This window comes from Hippopotamus amphibius, chromosome 9 (genome assembly GCF_030028045.1).
Source record: "Hippopotamus amphibius kiboko isolate mHipAmp2 chromosome 9, mHipAmp2.hap2, whole genome shotgun sequence".
Classification (NCBI taxonomy): domain Eukaryota; kingdom Metazoa; phylum Chordata; class Mammalia; order Artiodactyla; family Hippopotamidae; genus Hippopotamus; species Hippopotamus amphibius.
In genome coordinates this window covers 104,675,019-104,696,411 of record NC_080194.1, presented here as the reverse complement: position 1 = coordinate 104,696,411, position 21,393 = coordinate 104,675,019, and the positions used below count along the sequence as shown (strand labels likewise).

Below are 21,393 nucleotides of genomic sequence, written 5' to 3'. Positions count from 1 at the left end.
CAGGGTCTCCAAGCCCACGTGACCATCATGGGTTTATTCAAGGTCTTCCTGGCCTCTGAGAGCAGCTACAGGCCAGGCTGCCCCCCGCCCGCGGAGCAGACCCCACGGGAAGGGTCAACGAAAAATAACCGGGGCCCCCGCGGTCTCGTGCTGGGTAGGGCCCCGCGGTCTCGTGCTGGGTAGGGCCCCGCGGTCTCGTGCTGGGTAGGGCCCCGCCCTCCTTCCCCGGCTGCAGCCTCAGGAGCAGCCCGGCCTGCCCCCTGCCCTGTCTGAGTTTGCTCGTGAAGAGGGGAAGCCGGCAGGGTAAAGAGAACGTGGGCTCAAATCCTGTCCCGGCGCTCCATGGTCCGGTGGCCTCGGGCGGGTTACTTATCCTCTCCGGCCTCTGTCCCCCATGTAAAGTGGGGGTAACGAGCCTACCTCCTAAGGGTTAAATGAGACAATGTAGGGAAGCTCCTCGGACAGGCCCAGGCGATGCAGGGACCCAGTAAACGGTGAGTATTGGGACTATTCTCACGCCCCGCCCGGCCCACCAGACCCCGTCTCCAGCAAGGAGTTGGGGTGGGGAGGGCAGGGATCAGGGCAGGGTTCTGCCAAGGATGCCAGGCCCCTCTGGACCCTGCCCCTGCAGATGCCATCTGTCCCCAAGGCCCCCAGGAGCCCGTGTCTCTGATGATCGCCCAGGCCTGGAGCCCAGTCCCACTCGGGGTGTCTTCAGGTGCCAGCGGCAGCACAGGCCTTGGGGCTGGGTCTCTAGCGGCGTCGGGGCTTGTCCTGGAGAGCTGGCCTCTTACTTCCCACCGCCGGCCTGGCCAGCGCTCCTCTGCCCAGGGTCGGGGCCAAGCAGGGCAGCCAGGGAGCCATCGGGTGGGGGGCCGCCACGCTTCATCTTGAGGTTGGCTCTCAGGGCGGCATCCTGGCCGGAGCCCCCCTCGGGGGAGGCCAGGGGATCTGGAAGGAGAGCAGGAGGGTGGACTCACATAGGGCCTTGGGAGCGCACAAAGCATCTTCACTTCCGGCCCCTCCAGCGAAGGAAGCTCTGTGCCCAGTGAGGACAGGACAAAGCAGCGGCTGGTTTCTAACCCTCACTCATTCATTCCCTCACTCATTCATTCATCCATCCACTCATTTACCCAGTCACCCACTCACTCATTCAGTCTTCACCCAACGCTGACCAGGGCCAGGCTCCAGGCCCCGCAGAAGGGCCAGGGACAGACACGGAACCCCGCCCCGTAAGGGAACAGGAGGCTCAGCAGAGCAGGGTGGGGAGAGAGGAGGGCAGCCTCACGGAGGAAGAGCTCCTGGAGCAGGTCCTGAAGCAGGAGCTGGTGCTCAGGAGGCGCAGGGATCGGCCTGAGCAGAGGTGCACAGGTAGGAGGGGACCTGGGGTAACTGGGTGATGATTCTGTGTCACTGGACACCAGGTTGTGCCGGGGAGGGACTTGGGACCTGGATGTCGGTCACGGGCAGCAGGGAGCCACTGAGCGTCCTTGAGCAGGGGTGGGACAGGACAGATTGGCAGCCAAGTGAGGGGACATTGGGGCAGGAAGTGCGGGGACCAGATGCAGCGCCATGAGGGCAGCAGGGAGTGGGGCGGCGGAGAGAGGGGGATTCCGGACTGCGGGCCTGCCCGTCCCCAGGCCCCGGGCACTACTCACCATGGATCCCAATCATGTGCTCCAAGATGAGGACCCTCTCTGCCAGGATCTTCAGGGCCTCCCGCAGCTGCTGCACCCCCTCACCCTGCGGGGTCAGGCCATCCTGCTTCAGTGTCCTGTCCCAGCCCTCCCCACGCCCGCCACCTCCCGCCTGTCACCATCATCAATACAAGAGTCATCACAGGGTGGACATCCTGGCGCCAGGGCTGGGGTTCGAATTCCTGTTTCAGACATGGAACTTGAAGCACAGAGAGGGTAACCAGAGTCCTGTGGCCACACAGCCTGGAAATGACTCCAGCCGGGCTCGTCCTGCTCCCGTGGCTGCCCGCTGCTTCCCCTGTGCACCCTGCTTTCCAGAAACCACTCTGCTGTGGGCAGAGCACCTAGCACGGGCCCACGGGCAGGGGCGCTCTGCTTGTCTCCTTCCTGGCACCGCCCCGCCGAGAGCTTTCTAGGATGGCCGCCCCAGCAAGAAAAAGAGAGGGCAGGGCCGCGGCTTCTGGAAGGCCAGCGGGAGGGCACGATGATGGCGCGTCTGCATTTCTGGGACCCGGCCTACAGACAGGCAAAGGACCTCGTGTGTAGAGACACGTGAATGAGCTGATTAATTGAGAAGACAGGTGACAAGGCCACTTGGAAAAAAAAAATGGATGGTGGAGAGACAAGGCTCCGCCCTGGCTGGTAGAACATGACAGCTCAGTGGGGACATTCTGATTGAGCTTAAAACCAAAGAAAACCAAAAAGCATACTACTGAGTTACAGGACAGAGGTCTTCCCACCATCGGCCACGAGAAGCCGGGCTGTGGATGGTGTCTGGAATGAGGGTGTCCCCAGCGAGGAGCAGGGGGTCCAGGCCCCTCCTCTGTCAGGACCTAGCTAAGCCTTGGTCCCTGGGCCACAGGAGCACACGTAGGAGATGGGGTGGGGGAAGTCGTGGGTATCCTCTTGGTCTCCCATCACAAGTGACCCCAGCATCCACATCTTCCTCCCACTGCCTCCTGTGCCCACCACGGCTGCCCTGGTTCCAGCCTCTTCCCCCTTCTCCAGTCCTCTAAGGACCTCTGGACCTTGGCCCCAGCTTCACCCCTCCAGCAGGGCCTGCATCCCACAGCTGCCTGCCTCCAACACCCATCTCCCACCTCTCCAGATACCCCTCATCCCCAGCTTAGAACTTCCCCAAGCTCACTCACTTAAGGGGTGCTGTGTGCCCACTGTGCTGGCCAGCCCGCTGAGCTCTGACACACCCAGGAGACTCACTCTCAGCGTGCAAGGCCTCCCCTGCTGGCCCCATGGCCTCCGCCCCTTTATCCATCACCCTGGTCCCCAGCCTCCTCGCCTCCTCCCAGAAGGCAGGCGCCCCCACAGCTGTGCCCACACTCCATCTGTGCTCCCTCCCCGCCCCATCCTGCCCTGGCCCCTGTGTGCTCCCGACCTCACTCTTTCATCCGTCCTCTCCCACATCCACCTGCCAATGCATCCTTCAGTCCACCAGCACTGTGACCTTGGGCACATCCATGTGCCAGGTGCTGTCATGGGAGAGTCCTGTCCCTGGAGAGGGACCCCACCGCCTGAAGCCTCTTTAAAACACAGGGTCTTTTCTGCAGGTCTGTGGCTCCTCCGGCCCTCTCCGGCAGGGTGGCCCCGACCCTCAGGCCCCAGGTCAGTCGCCCCATCTGTGCTACCCCATTGCAGCCAACTTCACACCACGCTGCAGTCACTATTCACTCATCTTTCTCCCCCGCTGGGCTGGGACCCCATTCACCCAGTGACCAATGCCAGGCTCAGGGCTGATGGTGTCAGTCTGGCTCTGCTGGATACCCACTGTCCTGCTGAGACACAGCCAAGGGGCAGGAGGGAAGCACGGGCCTGCGGCACAGTTACCTCGGCAGCAGCTTTCTCCTCTTCCCCCTTCCCGCCAGGCTCGCCCTGGGAAGAAAGTCATGCAGTCAATGGTGCACGTGGGGTGGTGCGCTTCTCCACCCTCTCCAGCTTCTCTCTCTGGGCACCCCTGCACAGCCTGGCATAGGGTTGATTTTAGGGGCTTAATTCTGTTTCTAGGGAGGGAGGAGGGAGGTTTGGAACCCCACGAGCTCAGGTCTCGGCCCTTCCAGGGATCAAGTCCCCAGGCCTCTGCTTCCCTGATGCTAAAATGGGGTAAGTAACATCAGCATCACAGTAACACCTAGGTGACCACTTACTCCTGTGTGACCTTGAGCAAGTAATTTTACCTCTCTGTGCCTCAATTTTCTCATCTCCAAAATGGGGGTAATAATAGCCTCATAGTGCTATTAGGAGGATTAAATAAATCAATTTTAATAACAAGCTTGGAGAAGGCATGGCTTTGGAGGCTAACACTCCTGGGTTTAAATCTTGGCTCTACTGTTGTCTAGCTGTGTGACCCTGGGCAAGTTGCTTAACCTCTCTGAGCCTTAGCTGCCAGTTCTGGCAAATAGTGAAAATAAAGCACCATCTCACAGGGCCACTGGGAAGCTTAAACACACTATGGATGGAGAGGGCCTCCACACAGAAGATGCTCAGCAAAGATCCACCCCTTTTCCCCCAGCCGTGTGCCCCTGATGTAAGACTTGGGCATGAAAAAGGTGCCCATCTCCTTGGCCCTGGAGATAGGGGCTGAGACTCATGAATTCTTATTTCCAAGAGGGGAAATTTTGTGTGTGTGTGTGTGCACGGGCTTAGTTGCTCCGCGGCATGTGGTATCTTCCTGGGGCAGGGATCGAACCCGTGTCCCCTGCAGCGGCAGGAGGATTCTCAACTACTGCGCCACCTAGGAAGTCCCAAGAGGGAAAATTAGAGGTCGCTGTCTATGTCTATTCCTGGGAGGTTCAGAGAAGGCAAGGAACTCTGCAGGTCACAGAGCACACTCACCCAGGTCTCACCAAACAGAGACCTCAGGACTCTCACCAAAGCCGCACAACAGGAGGCTATTTCAGTCCCTATTTCAGTCCCTACTTCATACGTCCAGTGAGGGGCTCCCACCTCCCAAAGTCACCCCTTCTCAACTTGGGCCGCTGGCACTGCACCCAGGTTGTTCGTTTCTCTGCCTCCGCCCCATCCTGGCTGGGCTGGATCCGGCCATGCCTGGGCAGGCTGGGGGGCTAAGCTCAGCCAGGCCGCCTGGGACAGACGCCCACCCACCTGGCACCCTGGGCCTGCACCAGAGCCCACTGCTCTGGCGGTGGCCCATCCGCACGGTCCCACACTTACAGGCGGCCCCGTCACGCCCCGCTCTCCAGCCAGGCCCTGCAGAAAATCAAACAAAGCAGATCAGGCTTTGCCTGCCCTTGACAACCCCTCAGTCCTCCGTTCGCGCTCCCCCTGCTCTGGGCTCTGGAAATCTGAAAAATGCATGGGAGGAGGAAATGGAGGATGGGAGGTAGCAGAAACAGGAAGGCCGCAGCTGGGGGCCCCCCTGGTTCTGGAGCCCCCACCATGGGCTGGTGTACAACCTTGGGCCTCAGCTGAGCCCTCCATCTTCTCACCTGTAAAATGGGGCAAGGCCAAGCATGGTTATTGCTTGGAGAAGGGGACCGGATGGCAAAGCACACATCCCCCCCAGCACGCGGGGAGAAGGGCCCTTAGAGAACGAGTGACAGCAATGGTGATCGTGTGGGTCCCCACCTGGACTCCGCACCAGCGCGGATGCCCGGCCGGAAGGCTCCCCAGGGCCCCAGATCTACACGTCCAGCCATGCTCCAGCACCCCCCTTGCCTGTCTCCAGCATCCCCACCTGGCTGGTCAGGAGGCACCCCTGTTAGACCTCTCTCCAAAGTAGAACTCCTGGTTCCCCTCGAGACCTGCCCCTACCTTGCAGTCTCTCTTCTCAGAAATGGCTCCACGGTCCCACAGCTGCTCCCACACACACCTTGGAGTTAACCTTCCCTTCCCCTCCCTCAGCAAATTTATTCCATCAGCCAGGCCTGTCAGGTCCACTTTCTAAATATGTCTGTTCACTTTGCCATTTCCTCTGCACTGCTGCGGCCTCCTCCCTGGTCTCCCTGCTCCACTCCCCCTGCCCCCGCCTTCCATCCCTCCCGCAGTGGCCAGAGGGGCCTTGGAAAGCTGTAAATCAGGTCATGGATTCTCTCTCCCTGAATCTCGATGAGTCCCCTTTCCACTGTGACCCAAATCCACACATCAGCCCTGCGGGTGAGGCCCTGCCCACTCCCCACCTCATCTCACTCCACGCTTTCCTTTGCTCAGTATGCGCCAGGTATTTCCCTGCCCCAGGATCTTTGCACTCGCTCTTCCCTCTACCTGGAATGCTCTTGGCATCTTTGGATGACTGTTCCTTCTTTCTCGGGTCTCAGTCGAAGTGTCACCTCCTTCTGTCACCCCCTCCTGTCACCACAGGTCCTTTCCCACTTACTCTCTATCACATCGGCCTCCTCCATTGGACTATCGGCTACCAGAGGGCAGGGATCCTGACCCCTTGTCCTTGTGCCTGGTATAGTGTCTGACGCAGCTGAGGCCCCAGAACATATGTGGCTAATGAATAGCATTTATTGAGGGTCTCCTAAGGCCTGGCATTTTCCATCTATTTTCCCCATTATTTCTCACAGCAAACCTGCCCAGAAGGGATTTTTAATCCTCATTTCACAGATGGGGAAACGGAGGCCCAGGGGGTCAGGGTCAGCTCAGGGTCACCCAGCTGGAGATTGGCAGAGCTGGGCTTCAAACTCAGGGCTGTCTGTCCCTCTCAGGGTAACGTCGGGGCCAGCTGGTCCCCTATCATTGTCCCTCCTCACTCTTCTTTGACCTCTGTCTAGGAGACACCCCTACCCCCAAACCACCAATGCTCAGAGGCCTTGACTCCTTGGCAAGGATGGAGACAGTGGCTGGGTCAGAAGACTGGCCCCGCTGTCCACAGTGAAGCCACAGTCCAGCCCCTCCGGTGGCCATTCTGACCCTGTCAATACTGGAATGAGCCTTGGAACCCATCTCCCTCCCTGCAGTGTGGGGTCCTGGATGGGCCCTGCCAGTGGGTCCCAAAAAGGGTCTCTTCCAGGCCTGTTTAATGAGGCCCTGGGGAGCCGGGGACAGGCCAGGTACTGCCCGGTGCCCCCTGGCACCCCAGCCCTGGCCAGGTTTAGGGAAGAGCCATTGCAAGGAGGGAAGGGGCCAAGATGCCAGCAACCCAAAGATGCCTCACGCTGATGCCTGGTCACAACGTTTCAAGGTGGGGGAGGGCTGGACGAGCAGCTCTGACCTGGTTCCCTTGAACCTCCTTGGAATCTTGTAGGCCCTGGGTCCCCACAAGGCTGCTGTGGGCATGGTCTGCACAGCCACCCAAGGCAGCCCTGCCCACAAGGGCCTGGAAGACTCTAAAAATTGACCACCTGGAAGGACGAGGCCACCCCAAAGCACTCATTGCATTCTTGGCAAGAGCTGGAGGCAGTGAGAGAAAGCCTGAGAGGGACCTGGAGTGACCCCAGCCCTGCTGGAACTCCCATGCTGCTCCCCTGCTGTGAGACTCTGGCAAATGACAGAACCTCTCTAAGCCTCCACTTTCCCATCACTGCTGGGATAGAATGATGGTATCCCTGAGAGGAGTCGGGGACACCATCAACTCTGACCTTCCCTGTTGCTGTGAGCTTGGGCTGCTGGAGGGGCCTCTCTGTCACCACCCTTTCCGTGAGAGCATCTGTCAGCCTTTCACATCCCCCTCCTCCCCCTCTTCCTGCCCTTTTGTCAGGGCTGAGCAGGTCCAGCCTGCAGGGAGGAGAGAAGGCCCAGAACTGGGCAACTAGGAGAGACCACGTTGCTGACGCAGAGCTCCTGGTGTGTGGAGCTGGGCCAGATGCCCCCTGCCAACCTCGGCCAGATGCCCCCTGCCAACCTCCCACGGTTCTCGGGGCCTCTCTGTCCCTCGCCGCAGTCCTGTCTCTGTCACTGTCATTCTTTCTTGCCCGCCCCCACCCCCTATCTCTGGGGCCTGTGGCTGGGAGCCTGGGGAACCAGGAGGGTGCTCTGGGGGCCCGGACGCCAGCTAACCTGGCCACCCCGCCTGACTCAGGAGTAGATCAGGCCTGAGGGCCTCCTGCACCGTCTTCAGCCCTCACCCCGGGCCCTGCCCGCAAGCCTGGTCTGGGCCACATCCCCCCTCGCTCTGCGCTATGCCATGCACCCCACTGGCGCTTCTCCTCCATGTTGCATCTTCCTGGTATGAAAACACACGAGGGACAACAGAGCAGATAAGGAGCCCTGGGACACTGGTTCTTTGGCGTCTAGAACATAAGCTCTAGAGGCCTGGCCTGTGGCCCCGGTTTCCGGCTATGTCCTTGGCTGGCATGGTTGGTGCCCTCCCTGAGCTTGAGGGATAGCTGTCAAATGACTAAAGGGATGAAGGAATGTGTGGGACCCTTGAGGTCCCAGCACCCACAGGGCCAAGGCCCAGATCCACTTCCCCTGCAGTGGGGGAATCACCTCTCAGCCTCCCTCCACCCCTGCCAACCCCCCACCCCCCACCCCCGGCCCAGCAGGGCCTGAGCTCCAGGGACCTCAGAGCCCTGGTCCAGACGAGGCCCAGGGGAGGGGCTGCGGGAAGCTGCATGCAGACATCCCCAAAGGCCGCCCCGTCACCCTTTCTACCCCTTCATTCGGGTCCCCCCCACCCTCCCACCGCGTGACCTTCCCACCCAGGCCCCTGGGCCTCTGCAGCACGAGGCACTTCCCCGGCACTTTATTTCTCTCTCGCTCCCTGTAACAATCCACCGGGGAGGCTCTGTATGCCCCATCTCAGCAGCTGAGGAAGCCGGAGCCCAGAGAGGCTGCCTTTCTGCCTAAGGTCACACAGCCGGGGAGGCAGAGCAAGCTGGGTGTTGGGCTGTGCAGTCAGGCATCAGAATGCCCACCTCACGGCGATTCTCACTGAGGAGGGGCCCCGGGCTGGGGCTGACATCCCGTGATCCTGGCCCAGCTCCACCGCACCCTCTGTAGGACCCCAGGTGGCACCTGGGTCTCAGCTCTCCTATGAAACAGGAGTGCCGCTATCACCTCCCTGGCACAGGCAGAGTGGGCGGCAAAGGGTCGCTGCTGCTAACAAAACCAGGATCCCACACCTGCCTTCCCCTGGGGCCTGCCTGGACCCAGGTGGGGACCGGCCAGGTGGGCTGGTTCCTTCCTGAGCAACGGTGCTGGTAAGAAGCCTGGCTCCTCCTTCCTGTGGAGACAATGCCCCACCCCTCATCGGAAATGGGGAAGACCTTACCTGGGATCCTGGTGCACCTGGGGGTCCAGGGGGACCGTGTGGTCCAGGGGGACCTGCCGGCAGAGTCACAGATGGTCACCTGGGGCCAGAGAAGCCCGCTGCCCCCATCAGCTCTGGAGAAGGACCCTCCTACCCGCCCACCCCGGCCCCTGCCCTGGGTCTGTCTCCGTGGGCAGCAAAGGAAGGGGCGGTGAACAAATGGTGGGGTAGAGGGGCACGTGCTCCCCCGGCCTCCCCTGCCCACCCCCAGAGCAGAGAGCCCACCTTCACCCACTCTCTCCCTGCAGCCCCTACACCACAACCTGCTCCTGCTCCCAGAGCCTCGTCCGTGGGGCCACCCTGCAACCCCTCCCCAGCCAGCCAGTCCCCTGGCAAATCTCTCAAGTCTGTTCCTCCTCGGGACCTCAGACCTGACTCCTTTGAGGCCATCCTTCTTGCCTGGGTTACTACAGCTGCGGCCTGACCATCCCCACTCCACGCAGTCCCCCAGAGGGACCTTTCAAATAGCTCGCTCTCAGCCCAGCCTCCTCCACCTTCACCGGTCGGATACCCTCCTGGAAAGTTCCTCTGCGTCTGTGCCTTTGCCGATGCTGTTCCTTCCTCCTGGAGCTTCTCCATCCCCTCTACATCCCAGCAAACACTTTCCTACTAGACTCAGGCTGAGCATCACCTCCTCCAGGAAGTCTTCCAGGAATTACCCCCACCTCTTCTATATACAAATCCCTGACACAGGCCAGCCAGCGCCTCTGGCCTCTGTCAGTTTGCATGCCTGCCTCCCCCATGGGCCAGGGAGTGCCCAGAGGGTCAGGCCAGGCCTGATGGGTGCAGTGCAGAGAGCGGTGTTCATGACCGAACATCCCGAATGCTTGGAAGAGTGGCGCTTCTGTCCCCAGTGGCCAGCACAGGTCTCTGCCAGCCGGGCTGTTAGGCTGTACCAGTGTGTCCCTAGCATGCTCAAGGAGGACCCTCAGGAAAGTGCACCCCTGGTAGGGTGATGAGCTGGACTCAGTCTAGTGAAAAGACAAACACCCTCCCAACTCACTCCCGAAGGCCACCGTTAAAATGGGGCTGCCCCGGCCTGGCTGCTGGCCCAGCCCTGCTTTCTGAGATCCCACGGGGTTCACTGATAGTATCTGGGTACCATTTGCCTTCTCCACCAGAATGTAAGCACCACGAGGACAGGAACCTCTGTCTTGCTTATTTAAGTATCCCAGGAACCTAGCACACTGGCCCGCTCCTAGGAAGTGCTCACTGAATATTTCCTGAACACGTGAGACAGCAAATGAATGCAGGGAAGGAGCGCCTGGGCCTGGAGCCAAATCAAGAGGCTCCCCGCCCACCGGCCCCCAGGCCTCTGTTGCTCATTCATTCAGGGGTAGAACCTGTCAGAGGAGCCGTCCACACACCTGTGCACAGGTCCCACCCCACACTCCCCTCTTCCGCCAGCAAGGGTCCACGGAGGGTCAGGCCAGGCCCATGGAGCCCCAGGGTCATTTCCTCCCCGGGCCCTGTTTTCTGCCTGAAGGCCCAGGGCCTCCTGTCTCTCATGGGCACCTGCCCTCCAGCTCCCTGGTCCCCCCTCCCTGTGCTGACCCACGCCTCCCAGGCCTGGTCCTCCTGGTACCCAGAGCATCCCTGCTCTGGCTCACACCAGGGCAGCCCCAGGCTGCTTCACGTGGGCGTCAGGCCTTGTTCTGGCAGAAACACTGCGTCCAGTCCCAGGGGAGCTGCTGTCCAGAGTAAGAGGCCCCACCTCAAGCCACTGTGGGCTGGGGCAGACCCAGTGCCCTGCCAAGGCCGTGACCTCCAGCTGGTCCCCTCAAGGCCCCTCGGCCCAGGCCAAGCCCAGGAGGGGTACCAGCGGAAGCCAGCCTGTGCTGCTACCCTCTGCGCTTACCTGGAGGGCCGGGGGGGCCCCGGGGCCCTGGGACGCCTGCCAGCACCGTGTCCACGGCGGCGGAGGCCAGCTGCGCATCTCCATCTGTGGGAAGGGCAGAGCGGCCTGTGACCCAGGGGGCAGGGCCAGCAGGGCTGAGGGGCTGGAGCTGAGGTCCCCCAGAGCCAGGATGCTGCCCTGGCGAGCAGATGCTGTTGCTCCCATAGCTCAGAGGAGCACACAGAGGCCAAGTCAGGGGGCAGAGAACGCCCTGTGGACTCCATTTAAAGCACAAACTCCTTCCTGAACACGCCAGGCCTTTAGACTCTGGCCCTGCCATGCTCACGTCCCCACCACCCAGGCTGGACGCTCTCCCAGGCTCCGCCCCACATACCCAGCCTGACATACCTGACTAGCTCACTCCTGTGGGGCCTCCTCCAGGAAGCCCTCCCCACCCACTCCTCTGAGCTGCAGGGCCCTGGGCTGCCTCCATCAGAGCCTCAGAGCCAGGTGGGGTCTGTCTAATGGCCTGGGTCCCTCCAGAGCGAGCCCCATGTTACTTTACTCTGTCCTATCCTCAGAGCCAGAACCAGACAGCCAGGCTTGGAAACGTCTGGGGTGGGAGTGGCTGCCTCTGCCCCTCCCTCCACTCACAGAAGCCTGGACAGCCTTCCATAGGCCTCACGGCGGGTGGGCCTCCTACAGGTGCTCAGTCCTGGCCGACCAGGTGCCCCCACTGGGGCACCCCACTCTTCCCAAATGTTCACACCTGGGCCCTCCAGGAAGGCTGCCCTCCCTCAGGGACCCCAGAGCTGGGGAAGGAGGGTCCTGTCTGGGGAGGGCTCTGGGAACTAGAGGTGCCAGACGCAGGGCATCACGCCCAGGCCAGGGCAGGCTGCAGCCGGCATGGCTCAGGGATCCCGGCGGCTGAGCCCTCAGATGCCCAAGGCATGTTACAAGCATCATCCGTTCTCCCCACCGGGGGCACCACTGAACCCACCGTGAGGGTGAGGAGGTTGGGTTGTGAGTTAACACTGTCTCCTGCCCCGCCCTGGCCCCTGTATCACTGAGGACAGCCCAGGCCCCCCAGGCCCCTTGGGAACGAGTCCCTCCCTCGCGGCTAGGGGCTGCATCAGGTGTATTACCACCCCTCCTCTACGGATGGGGAAACTGAGGCTCAGAGACGGACACTGTGATTCAGGTGCAGGTCTGAACGCTCAGGGGAGGGCTGTGCTGCCCGGGGGTGGCGCGCAGGGGGCAGAAGCACCAGCAGGAGGGGCTCGGGTTTCTCTGACAGCTGACAAAGAGGTCCCCGTGCCCCCACGGTGCCTGGGATGTCACCCACTCAGAACTGCAAGTCAATCCCACCACCTGCTTCTTAAAACCCTTCCCATTTCCCAGGGCCCTAAACCAAAACGATGCCCCATCCCCCGCCCGCCCCTGTGGGCTTCCAGCTCCACCCCCACCCCCGTTCTCATAGTGGGCGGGGGAGCCAGGACCTGCCCTCCCCACGCGCTGGGGCAGTTGTGTATGTGCTCAGAGGCGCCCTCTTGCGCTAGACTGTGGCTACTGCAGACAGGAGACTTGCTCCACTGCTATATCCCCAGGGGGTAAACACACAGTCCAACCACACAGATCCAATGGCCTCCAGGGAGGGCGTTTGTGAAGAGGACGTCGGGTGATGGGTGACCCGAGACCAGGCCAGAGAGCAGAGTGACCTGGGAGGGGGGGTCAGAGCCCAGGGGCAGGAGCTGAACTTGGAGGCAGGGACAGGCCCTCTGGGGCCAACCGTGGGGTTAGGGGGCCCGCATCAGCCCCCACCCAGGCAACACCACCCCCCACCTGGCAAAGCCAAGGCCCCTTCACTGATGGGCCACTTCATGGGCTCCTTTGGGGAGGGCTGGTCCCCCAGAAGACAGGCTCGGGTCTGTCCTCCTGCCCCACCCCTCAGGCATGACACTCACTGTCCTTGTCCGTAGGCGGCTGCAGGGAGTAGAGAACGCCTTGGGGACCGTTTGCAGGGAGGCCCGGGCTGCCTGCTGGGCCGGGGGGACCGGGCGGGCCAGGGCGCCCCATCTCTCCAGGAAGCCCACGGGGCCCCGGTGGCCCCAGGAGGCCTGCAGTGGGGAGAAGAGGAGTCACAGGAGGGCCAGGCCTCGTGGCTGACATAACAGAGACGAGAAACAGACCCTGAAGGGGATCAGGCTGGCAAGGGCCGGTGGTGGCCTCCAGACCCAGAGACGCCCTGGAGGGCTGTTCGGGGAGGTGAGGACGTGACTTCCCCTTCCCAGCCCGGTGCAGAGGGGGCCCGGGCAGCTGGGCGGGAGGTGAGGGACACAGGGACCGTGGAATCAGCGGGGGCTCTCTGGCTGGGTGCCCTCTGCCCCCTCCAGGGACCTCAGCTCTGGGGAAGGGGCACCGAGGGTGGCAGCCCCATTCCTGCCCGGACAGGGCCCAGGAGGAGCGGAGGGGTCTCTGGAGGCGTTGTTTCCACGGCTGAGCGCAACCCCCAGCCCCACACCTGCGCCCACTGTTCCCAGAACCTTGTCTTCCCATAGTCCAGGGTGAGACCCGGCCCCAAAGTGCTTGAGATGAGGCTGCCATGGGGGTGGCAGTGCGAGGGAGGGAACCTGGAGCCCCCCAAGTTGGCAGTTACTAGCGCCAGCAACAAAGGGGGTGTCTGGGGTGTCTTGCCTGCTCAGAAAGGGGAGAAACCCCAACCCCCTTCCCCCAGTGGACGAAGTCAGGTTGGAGTGTGTGGGGGGGGCGTCCTTACCAGGAGGCCCTGCTGGGCCCTTCTCTCCTGCCTGGCCCCGGTCACCTTTGGAGCCTGGGGGACCTGCAGGCCCTGGTGGTCCTGTCTGTCCCGGGGGCCCTGGGGATAGAATGAAATGAGGCCTGAGAACACTGCAGGCTGAGCTGTCACCAGTGGCTCCAGGCCTGACCTGGGCTGTCTGGTCAGACCTGCCTCTGGGAATCCCGCCCGCCTGGGGACCCCTCAGTAGGCAGGGGAGCCATCATGCGCGCACGGCAGTCATCACAGGTTACAGACCACTTCTGTTCCTATTAATTTCTATGGTCTTAAGAGCTACTTGTCTTCCCATGTGACAGGTGGGGAAACCGAGGCTCAGAAAGGGGTGGCCCCTTGCTCAAGGTAGCAGAGCCAGGCTGTAAATGAGTCAGGCTCCTCTCCCCATGTCTTACTGTCTCCCTGCTCAGGCTCGGGAACTGGACTTCTGGCAAAGAGCTTCCCAATAAGGCCTCCTTAAAGACCCCAGGAAGCCCTGAAGGACACGCCTGCTCAGCTCCGGGGTCTCCAGGCCCCAAGGGTGTGCAAGAGTAGACGCAGAGGCAAGAGGCCCCCTGTGTGGCCTGGGGACAGCCCTCTCTTCCTCTGGAAGGCTTGGGCCTGGGGAGGATGCTCAAAAATGCTTGCTGAACTGATGGAGGCCGCAGGGCTGCCGTTGCCAGAGATTCCCACCTGCTCTCTGGGATTTTAGGGCTCTCCCAGGTGTCACCATTTGTAGGGTTCATGCTCCACCTGGTGGCCATTCTTGAGAACTGCACTTCCCCATAAGAGGAAAGGTGATTCAGGAGACCTGGAGCCTCTCCCAGCTTCCTCCGTCCCCTCCAGGGGGCCTTGAGGTCTAGGTCCTCCAGGGGATGCGAAGCAACCCCACCCCCAACCCCCTCTCTGGCCCCTGCTCCCTCCTCAGTCCCACAAGAAGGATTTGAAGAAGATGGGCATGGAGAAGCCATCTGGAAATGAGACTTTCGGGAGAGTGGCCAGAGAGGTGGGGGGTGGGGGCCCAAAGTGAGATGGCCCCTCCTCCCATAGCAGGCCTGGGCTCACCCCCCTCACCCCACCCCACACACAGCCTCCAGAAGACTGCAGAACATCTGCTGCTTCCCTGGCCCCAGGACTGGCGACTGGTGGCCAACTCTCCCACTGCTGGGGGTCTACAGGCAGGGAGGGGGATGGAGCGTGTGCTCAGAGCTGGGTCTGGGCTGCAGTGAGGGTGCTAAGAAGCTGGGGGCTCACCCTGGGGCCAGGAGGAGGGAGGGCGTCACCTGCAAAGGGCTCCAGTTGGACCGAGAGTCATTGAGTCAAAATGGCCCTCGATCACTGGGTGACCCCAGGGGTCACTTCTCTGAGCCTCAGTTCTCTCCTCTGTAACCTGACCTTTACAAGCTTACTGGAATGATTAGCCATATCTATACTGACTAGGGTGATATAAAAATATTTAATAAAACTGGCACAGCATGGATACTGACCAGTCAGACGAGATCTCAGCCTTATACCCTTGAGTTCAGCCACACAGATGGTGCCAGCTACACCTCTGCCCAGGGTAAAGCCCCAGTGCTGTGCCTGGCACACAGCAGGCATTCAACACCCCTGACTACTAGTGTTACAGTTATTATTACTGTTCTGCAGTCCCAGAGAGCAGAGCCCAGACCAGGAGATAGAAACCGCAGAGAGAAAATGTTTACCCCCGACTTGAAGAGAGTGAAAACAACAGGCCCGTGGATGTCCTCCAACTCTGGTCAGAGTTCAGAGAGGATCCCCTGGAAGGTGGGGGGAGGCAGTAAGCTCCCCGTCCCTGGCGGTATGCAGGCAGGGGCTGCTGTAAAATTGAGTCAGTCAAGGATGGAGCTGGGCTGGGGGCCTAAGTGCTGATGCTAAGGGCAGCAGGGCAGTCCGTGAGGACAGTAGCTGGACTGTGAGGCAATAAGGAACGGTGAAGACTGGCAAACTGCAGAGCTTGGATGGGATCTGCGGGGGCAGCTGGGACTTAGCAGCAGCCAATTGTTTTTTTTTTTAATTTCTCTTTTTTAAAAATACTTTTTTTTTTGGTTGTGCTGCACAGCATGTGGGATCTTAGTTCCCCAATGAGGGATTAATCCTGCACCCTTCACACTGGAAGCGAAGAGTTTTAACCACTGGACCACCAGGGAAGTCCCAGCCAATTGTTTCTATAAGGGACAGCCAACCCCGATAGCCAGATCCTCCAATTTTCTCAAAGAAGCGAGAAGGCCTGATTTTTATGTGAAATCCCCCCAGGTTTTAAACATTAGCTCAATTTTTCAAAATGCCACATGGGCATGTATGACCTGCTTGTGGAGGCCCGGGGAGGCCATGTCTCCCTTGCAGGCCTCACTCACCGGCTGGGCCTGTGGGCCTTCTCCTTTGGGACCCTGGGTGAGCGAGAGGGATGGCATCAGGGAGGAAATCCTCATTCCAGGGCGGTGGGGTGCTCTGGGGGGTCGGCAGGTCATTGTCCGGGCCCGAGGGCTGCTCCGCTGCTTCCAGAAGGAGAACCTGAGCCAGAGGAGGGCAGAGGGTCAGGCCCAGGCCAGGCCGGGGACACATGATCGGGGACCTGTGCCCCATGGGACCAGCAGCTGCCCGCTGCTTGCGGGACCACCAGTCCCCTCACCGGAATGTTCTCTTCCCCCTGCTCCCCCTTCCCATTTTAAGAAGCCCTCCTGACCCTCGGGCTCAGGCCGGCCCCCTCTGGACACGTTCAGAACTGCCATACTTTTCTCCTAGAGCGGCCGTCACTGGGGTTAGATTGTGGTTGTTGGAATAATGACCATGGTCACCCCCACGTCACTGGTTCTTCCCAAGGGAGGGACTGGGCACACCTGTCCCCCACACTGCCTGGCTCAGGGCGCAAACAACGCGGTCAGGGAATGTTTGTGGATGGACAGGTGGATGGAAGGGGGAAGGGAGGCGGAGGGCAGGGCAGAGCGGGGAGGGGAGGGGGCCCAGCTTGGTACATGATTTTTAGCAGGAGCTCCAGGGAAACAAAGGTGGCCATGGTCACTCAGGGCCAGCCTGGGAAGCAGCCTGTCCTCTCCCCTGGAGGAAATCAGGGGTCAAAAACCAAAAGGGCCCAGGGCCTCAGTGGGGAGACTCTCCCTAATTCACGTGAACTGGGAGCCAGGAGGCCTCCGAGAGGCCCTGCTATCCCCAAAGAGACCAGCAGGGAGCGCTGCACACCCGGGCTCTGCGCGGGGCAGGCGGGCAGGTGCTAGGACGTGAAGACCCACCCACTCCAGTAGATCGGGGCACTGGGGTTCCCGGCAGTATCAGATGGAGCCTGGCTTCCTGTCCTGATCTGCCAGACGGGAAGGAAGAAGTCCAGTGTCTCAAGTTCCCTCCAGCTCTTAGAAACCCGAATCCCGCATCCTGCTAGATTCTCGGACTCCGTGCTTGCGAGATGAAAGGGCTCTGAGGACCGCGCTGAGGGTGGGCCTGGCCGGGGCCCACTGTGATCAGAATCACTGGCGTCTAATTCTGCAGGTGCTGCTGGCTGAAGGCGCCCAGACTCCAGCCCCCGGCCTATACCCCATCCCATCCCACCCTGCACCCACCCCAACACAAGAGGCCTGGGGCCTCCTTACTTCCAGGGGGGCCTGATGGGCACCTCCGCCTCTCCCAGTGACCCTCGGCCTGCCTGTGGCCTTCACTCGGCCCCGCTGTGTCCCCTCCTCCCCAGGCCTGTGGCCTCAGGCTCTACAACATCCCCCTGTCTCCACCTCCACTGCCCCCTTCCCCTCGGGCAGCCCCCAGCCCCCCATAACCAACAGCAGTGGGTGAGGACCTCATGCACAGCAAACTCTGCCGAGCACTCCCCTAAAAACCACCAGTGTGCCCCACACACTTTGTACACAGGTGTCCGTCTTGGCCTCACCTCAGCCTCACCTGCGTCTCCTCCACTCCACTCTGCTCCAGGTGCCCCTCATGCCCGAGATGGCCCCACCTCCAAGCCCAAGCTCCTGCAGGGCCCTCCATCAGCCCTGCCTCCAACCCCCAGGCCCTGGAAACTTCTGAGATCCAGTGAGCTGTCCCCTCCTCCCTGTGTCCTGTGTGTCCCCTCAGCCCCTGTACAATCACTTTGCGCCGCTAGCCGGGGTGGCGGGAGCAACGCCACCAGCCCTGCCCTTGAAAGTCGGCACCACCTGGGGAGGGGACACCCTCCTTGCTCTCGGTCCCCAGAGCCTGGCAAAGGTTAAGTGTCATGTGATGGGGGAGGTTCAAGCCCTGCTACCCGCCAGGCTGGTTTGAATCCCGGCTCTCCCACTAGGTGGCCACTGTGTGATCTTGGGCAAGCATAGTGACCTCTGTGGGCCTCAGTTTTCCCATCAGCAAAATGGGGGTGATAACACTGACCCTGCAGGGCCACAGGAGATTGGGAGCACCCAGCACATGGGCGCCCTGGTTACTCCTGCTGATGCTGGGGTGGTGGGGGGTCACGGGAACAAACGGCTGCCTTCACAGTGCCCAGGCCTGGCTGGGCTGAGCTTTCGTGGGTGCACAGAAAGGGTCCCTCCGAGCGCCTCCTCCCACCAGTGTCCTGTGGCCTGGGTGACAGAGTCTCCAAGGACCCTTGGGAACAAAGTGGCACCCCTGTACCAGATCTCAGGTCCCCATCTGTGTTGGGCGGGTAGGCTCCTGCCCCATGAAGATCCAGCAACCCCTAAGGCCCCTGTCTCTCAGCCCCTCCCCCATCACAAGGGCTCACAAGGCAGGAAAGGCCACTGCAGCCACATCACAGGCGAGGTGGAAATAGAGGCTCAGAGACTGCAAGTGACTTGCCCAAGGTCACCCAGCAAGTCGGCGGTAGTGCCAGGGCCCCATGTGGTGCCTTGTCCACCTCCCCACAGCTGGGCCACAGCCTTGGCCTCAGCGGAGCTTCACGAAGGCACAGAAGGAGGGAACGGCGGGCTCAGATCACACAGCGGCTCGGGGTTGGAACCCCGTCTCCTGAGCCCCAGACCCCCTCTAGGAGGGGTGGGTTACAATTCCTGCCCCAACCACTGAGTGTCCACTGGGAAGCTAACTGGCCACGGCCAAGTGGAGGAGCTGGGGGACAGGGCAAGAGACTTGGCTGTTGGTGCATGTGATGCCAGACCCAGGGCCGTGGGCGTGAGGATGGGGGTGAGGAGAATTGTCAGGACCTGGAGCCCCAGGGCTTGGGGGCAGAAGGGTGGGTGAAGGCAGGGGAGGCTCCCCCGTCTCTGGCCTCACTCCAGGGATGGTGGGATGGCCACCAATCAAACAAGGGCATGGAAGAGGGCAGGTGTGCGGGTGAAAGTGACCAGTCCCGGGGCGTGAGTTGACATGGAGTGTCTCTGGGTGGGGGGGCCTCCAGATGGACATATTTAGGAGGGAGTAGCCAGGAGCGATAGGGCGATGGGAGCGGCTTGGAGGGATCAAGGAGGGGGCACCCGGCCTGGGCTCCTGGGGTCAGGCCCAACCCCCCAAGGGGACCTGCCACCTGCAGCCTTGCCCCTGCACCGGACATCCGGCTTACTTCTTCTTGAGGCACTTCCCACGCAATCACTAAGGCCCACAGAGCCCATGGGCCCAGGCAGAGAAGCCCTGGCCATGACCAAGTTAGAATCAGCACCCACCAGAGTCCAAGCCCTCCTGGCCCAGCCGTGGCCAACCTCCCAGAGAAACTGACCCCATTCCTGCTGGGCATGAGCTCACCAGGCTAGGCAGCAGTGGGTGTGGGGACCCAGCCCAGGGAAACCAGACCGTGCCAGCCTTGGAGGGCAGTGGCTCTGATGACGTTATTATGGCCTGGCTGATTGGCCAGGATGCCGCCTTCCTGCACCAGGGACCAGCCGAGCTCTGAGGCTCCTGTGACCCTCACAAGAGAAAATCCCATCGGGCTGCCTCCCACTCAGTCTGGTCCTTGGAGTCAGAGTGTAAGGAGGAGAGGAAGGAAGGGGGAGGAGAGGAAGGAAGGCAGGAAACTTTTTTCTGCTGGCCTTCCACCCCACCATCCCCCAATAGCCATTCCAGCCTGTCCCAGGAAAAGAGGGTAGCAGGAATTTAGATCAACTCCTAGGTCTGGGTCCTTTGGCAACTCAGGCACTGTGGGGAGTGAAGATGGAGCAGTCCCTTGTGGTTGCCTGCCCTCCAACCTGCTCCTCTTCCCTGGCTCCAGAACATCCTACTGTGTGCCTGCAGGTGTGCCCCAGAGGAGGCATCATGACTGGCCAATTACTCATTTTCCCAGCTCCCTTGCAACTAGAAGGTGGGCATATAGCCCAGTGCTGGCCAATGAGACATATGAATCTGTTGGGGTGCTTTACTTCACCCTCTACTTCCTGCCTTTGAGCAAGGTATAAGGACATGAGGCCTTGAGCTGCAGCAGCTGCTTTGTAGCCATGAGGCACTGACCATGAGACTAAAAGCCAATTCACTAAGGAGGTGCAGGGGAAGGCTATGAAGAGTCTGGGTTCTTGAGCCACCAAACCAGTCTTGAGACCACTAACTTCTGGACTTCCTATTGAACTAACAATAAATGTCTAGGAATATGCTGCCAGTGGCTGGGTTTCTGTTACCTGCCACTGAACGCATCCCTTCTGACAGGCTTCTTGTCTGAAGAAGCAGAAGTCGCAGTTTCCAGGCCTCAGCGCTGCTGCTCCCTTATGCCAGCTGCCTGGGTTTTGACTCCTCACCTGTGGTCTGCCTGCCCGGTTCAGCCTTCACCCCCGATCCCAGCTCCTGGCCCCGGCTGCATGTTCTCTCTGACCCCTGCGGGCTCGCCTGACCTCAGCACGGCCCCTGAGGCTGCGGGGCTGTCCTGGCCGCTAGCCTTGCTGTGTCCCCCTCCCTCTCCAGCTGCTGCCTCTCAGGGCCCGCGGACCCGGCCGACAAAGTGCCTGGGGGCCCTGTTTCTCCAGAGGACACCGGGGCATAAAGCAGGCAGGTGCAAGGTGACCCAGACAGGACACAGGAGCTGAGACAGGAGTCTCCCACCCCCTTACTGGGAATCCGGAAGGAAAGCCTTGGCGGTCACCTCTCTGTGCACCCGTCTCCCCTGCTCCCCGCCCAAGAGCCACCTGAGCTCACCCCCCCGTCTGCCAGCCTCAGAAGGACCCAGTGAGGGGCCAGGAAGTGACTCCTTCAGTCTCCATGCTGCAGGGCAGCAGACGGAGGCCCAGAGCTAAGAGGGGACCTGCCAAGGCAGAGCTATTACTGGGACAGCCCGACCCTCCACCCAGTCCCCTGAGGTCTACGGAGGGGTCACGACCCTCACCCTCAGGACCAGAGAGTAAGCCCCACCCCCAGCCCGCTGCCGTGGCTGTGGCCATGGCCGTGGTGCGGCCTCCCTAGGCAGAGGGAGGTGTCAGGGAGGGAGGACCAGGGGAGAAATTGCTCGTGGCAGGAGGGCATGGGCGAGGGCCAAGTGGGCGGGGGACAGCTGGCATGGTGCCAGTCCTCCCCCAGAGCTGTGACTTTTAACACCCTGAGGTACTGGGCCGGGGCCAGGGTAGGCTGTCAGCCAGGGCTCTGCCAAACCATGTGGAGGTTTCAGGTGCCTGGAAAATGTCCGTCAGGCCAGCCAGCCTGGGGACCCTGCCTCTTCTAAAGTCTGGGGTACCAGGAGTTCATCCCAGCATCTTCCCCAGCATCCCTCACCCCTGGGACCCTCAGGTTTCTTGCTCACCCCACTCTCCTCCCCCACCCCAGGAGGCTGGCCCAGCCCAGAGAAGGTTACCCAGAGCCACTGAAGCCCTAGACGGCACCCATCCCAAAGGACCAGGCTGCTCAGGCCTGCCAGGCTCCCTGGGACTGATGCAAGCCCCTCCCCCACCAGCTCCCTAGG

General features: G+C 61.3%; 1 protein-coding gene across 2 annotated transcripts in view; it reads right to left on the bottom strand.

The window, feature by feature from the left end:
* Positions 1–273: 273 nt before the first annotated feature.
* Positions 274–21,393, bottom strand: part of COL26A1 (collagen type XXVI alpha 1 chain) — a 163,343-nt gene continuing 142,223 nt past the window's right edge. The window contains exons 5-13 of one of the 2 annotated variants that reach the window (XM_057750948.1): positions 15,926–16,082; positions 13,539–13,637; positions 12,727–12,879; positions 10,784–10,867; positions 8,887–8,939; positions 4,884–4,919; positions 3,540–3,584; positions 1,659–1,743; positions 274–951 (exon numbers count right to left, since the gene is read on the bottom strand). In XM_057750948.1, the coding sequence (XP_057606931.1) occupies positions 791–951; positions 1,659–1,743; positions 3,540–3,584; positions 4,884–4,919; positions 8,887–8,939; positions 10,784–10,867; positions 12,727–12,879; positions 13,539–13,637; positions 15,926–16,082 (873 nt within the window). In that variant the 3' untranslated portion in view covers positions 274–790. The remainder of the gene's footprint in view (positions 952–1,658; positions 1,744–3,539; positions 3,585–4,883; positions 4,920–8,886; positions 8,940–10,783; positions 10,868–12,726; positions 12,880–13,538; positions 13,638–15,925; positions 16,083–21,393) is intronic. The other variant, XM_057750949.1, reaches the window with a different exon arrangement.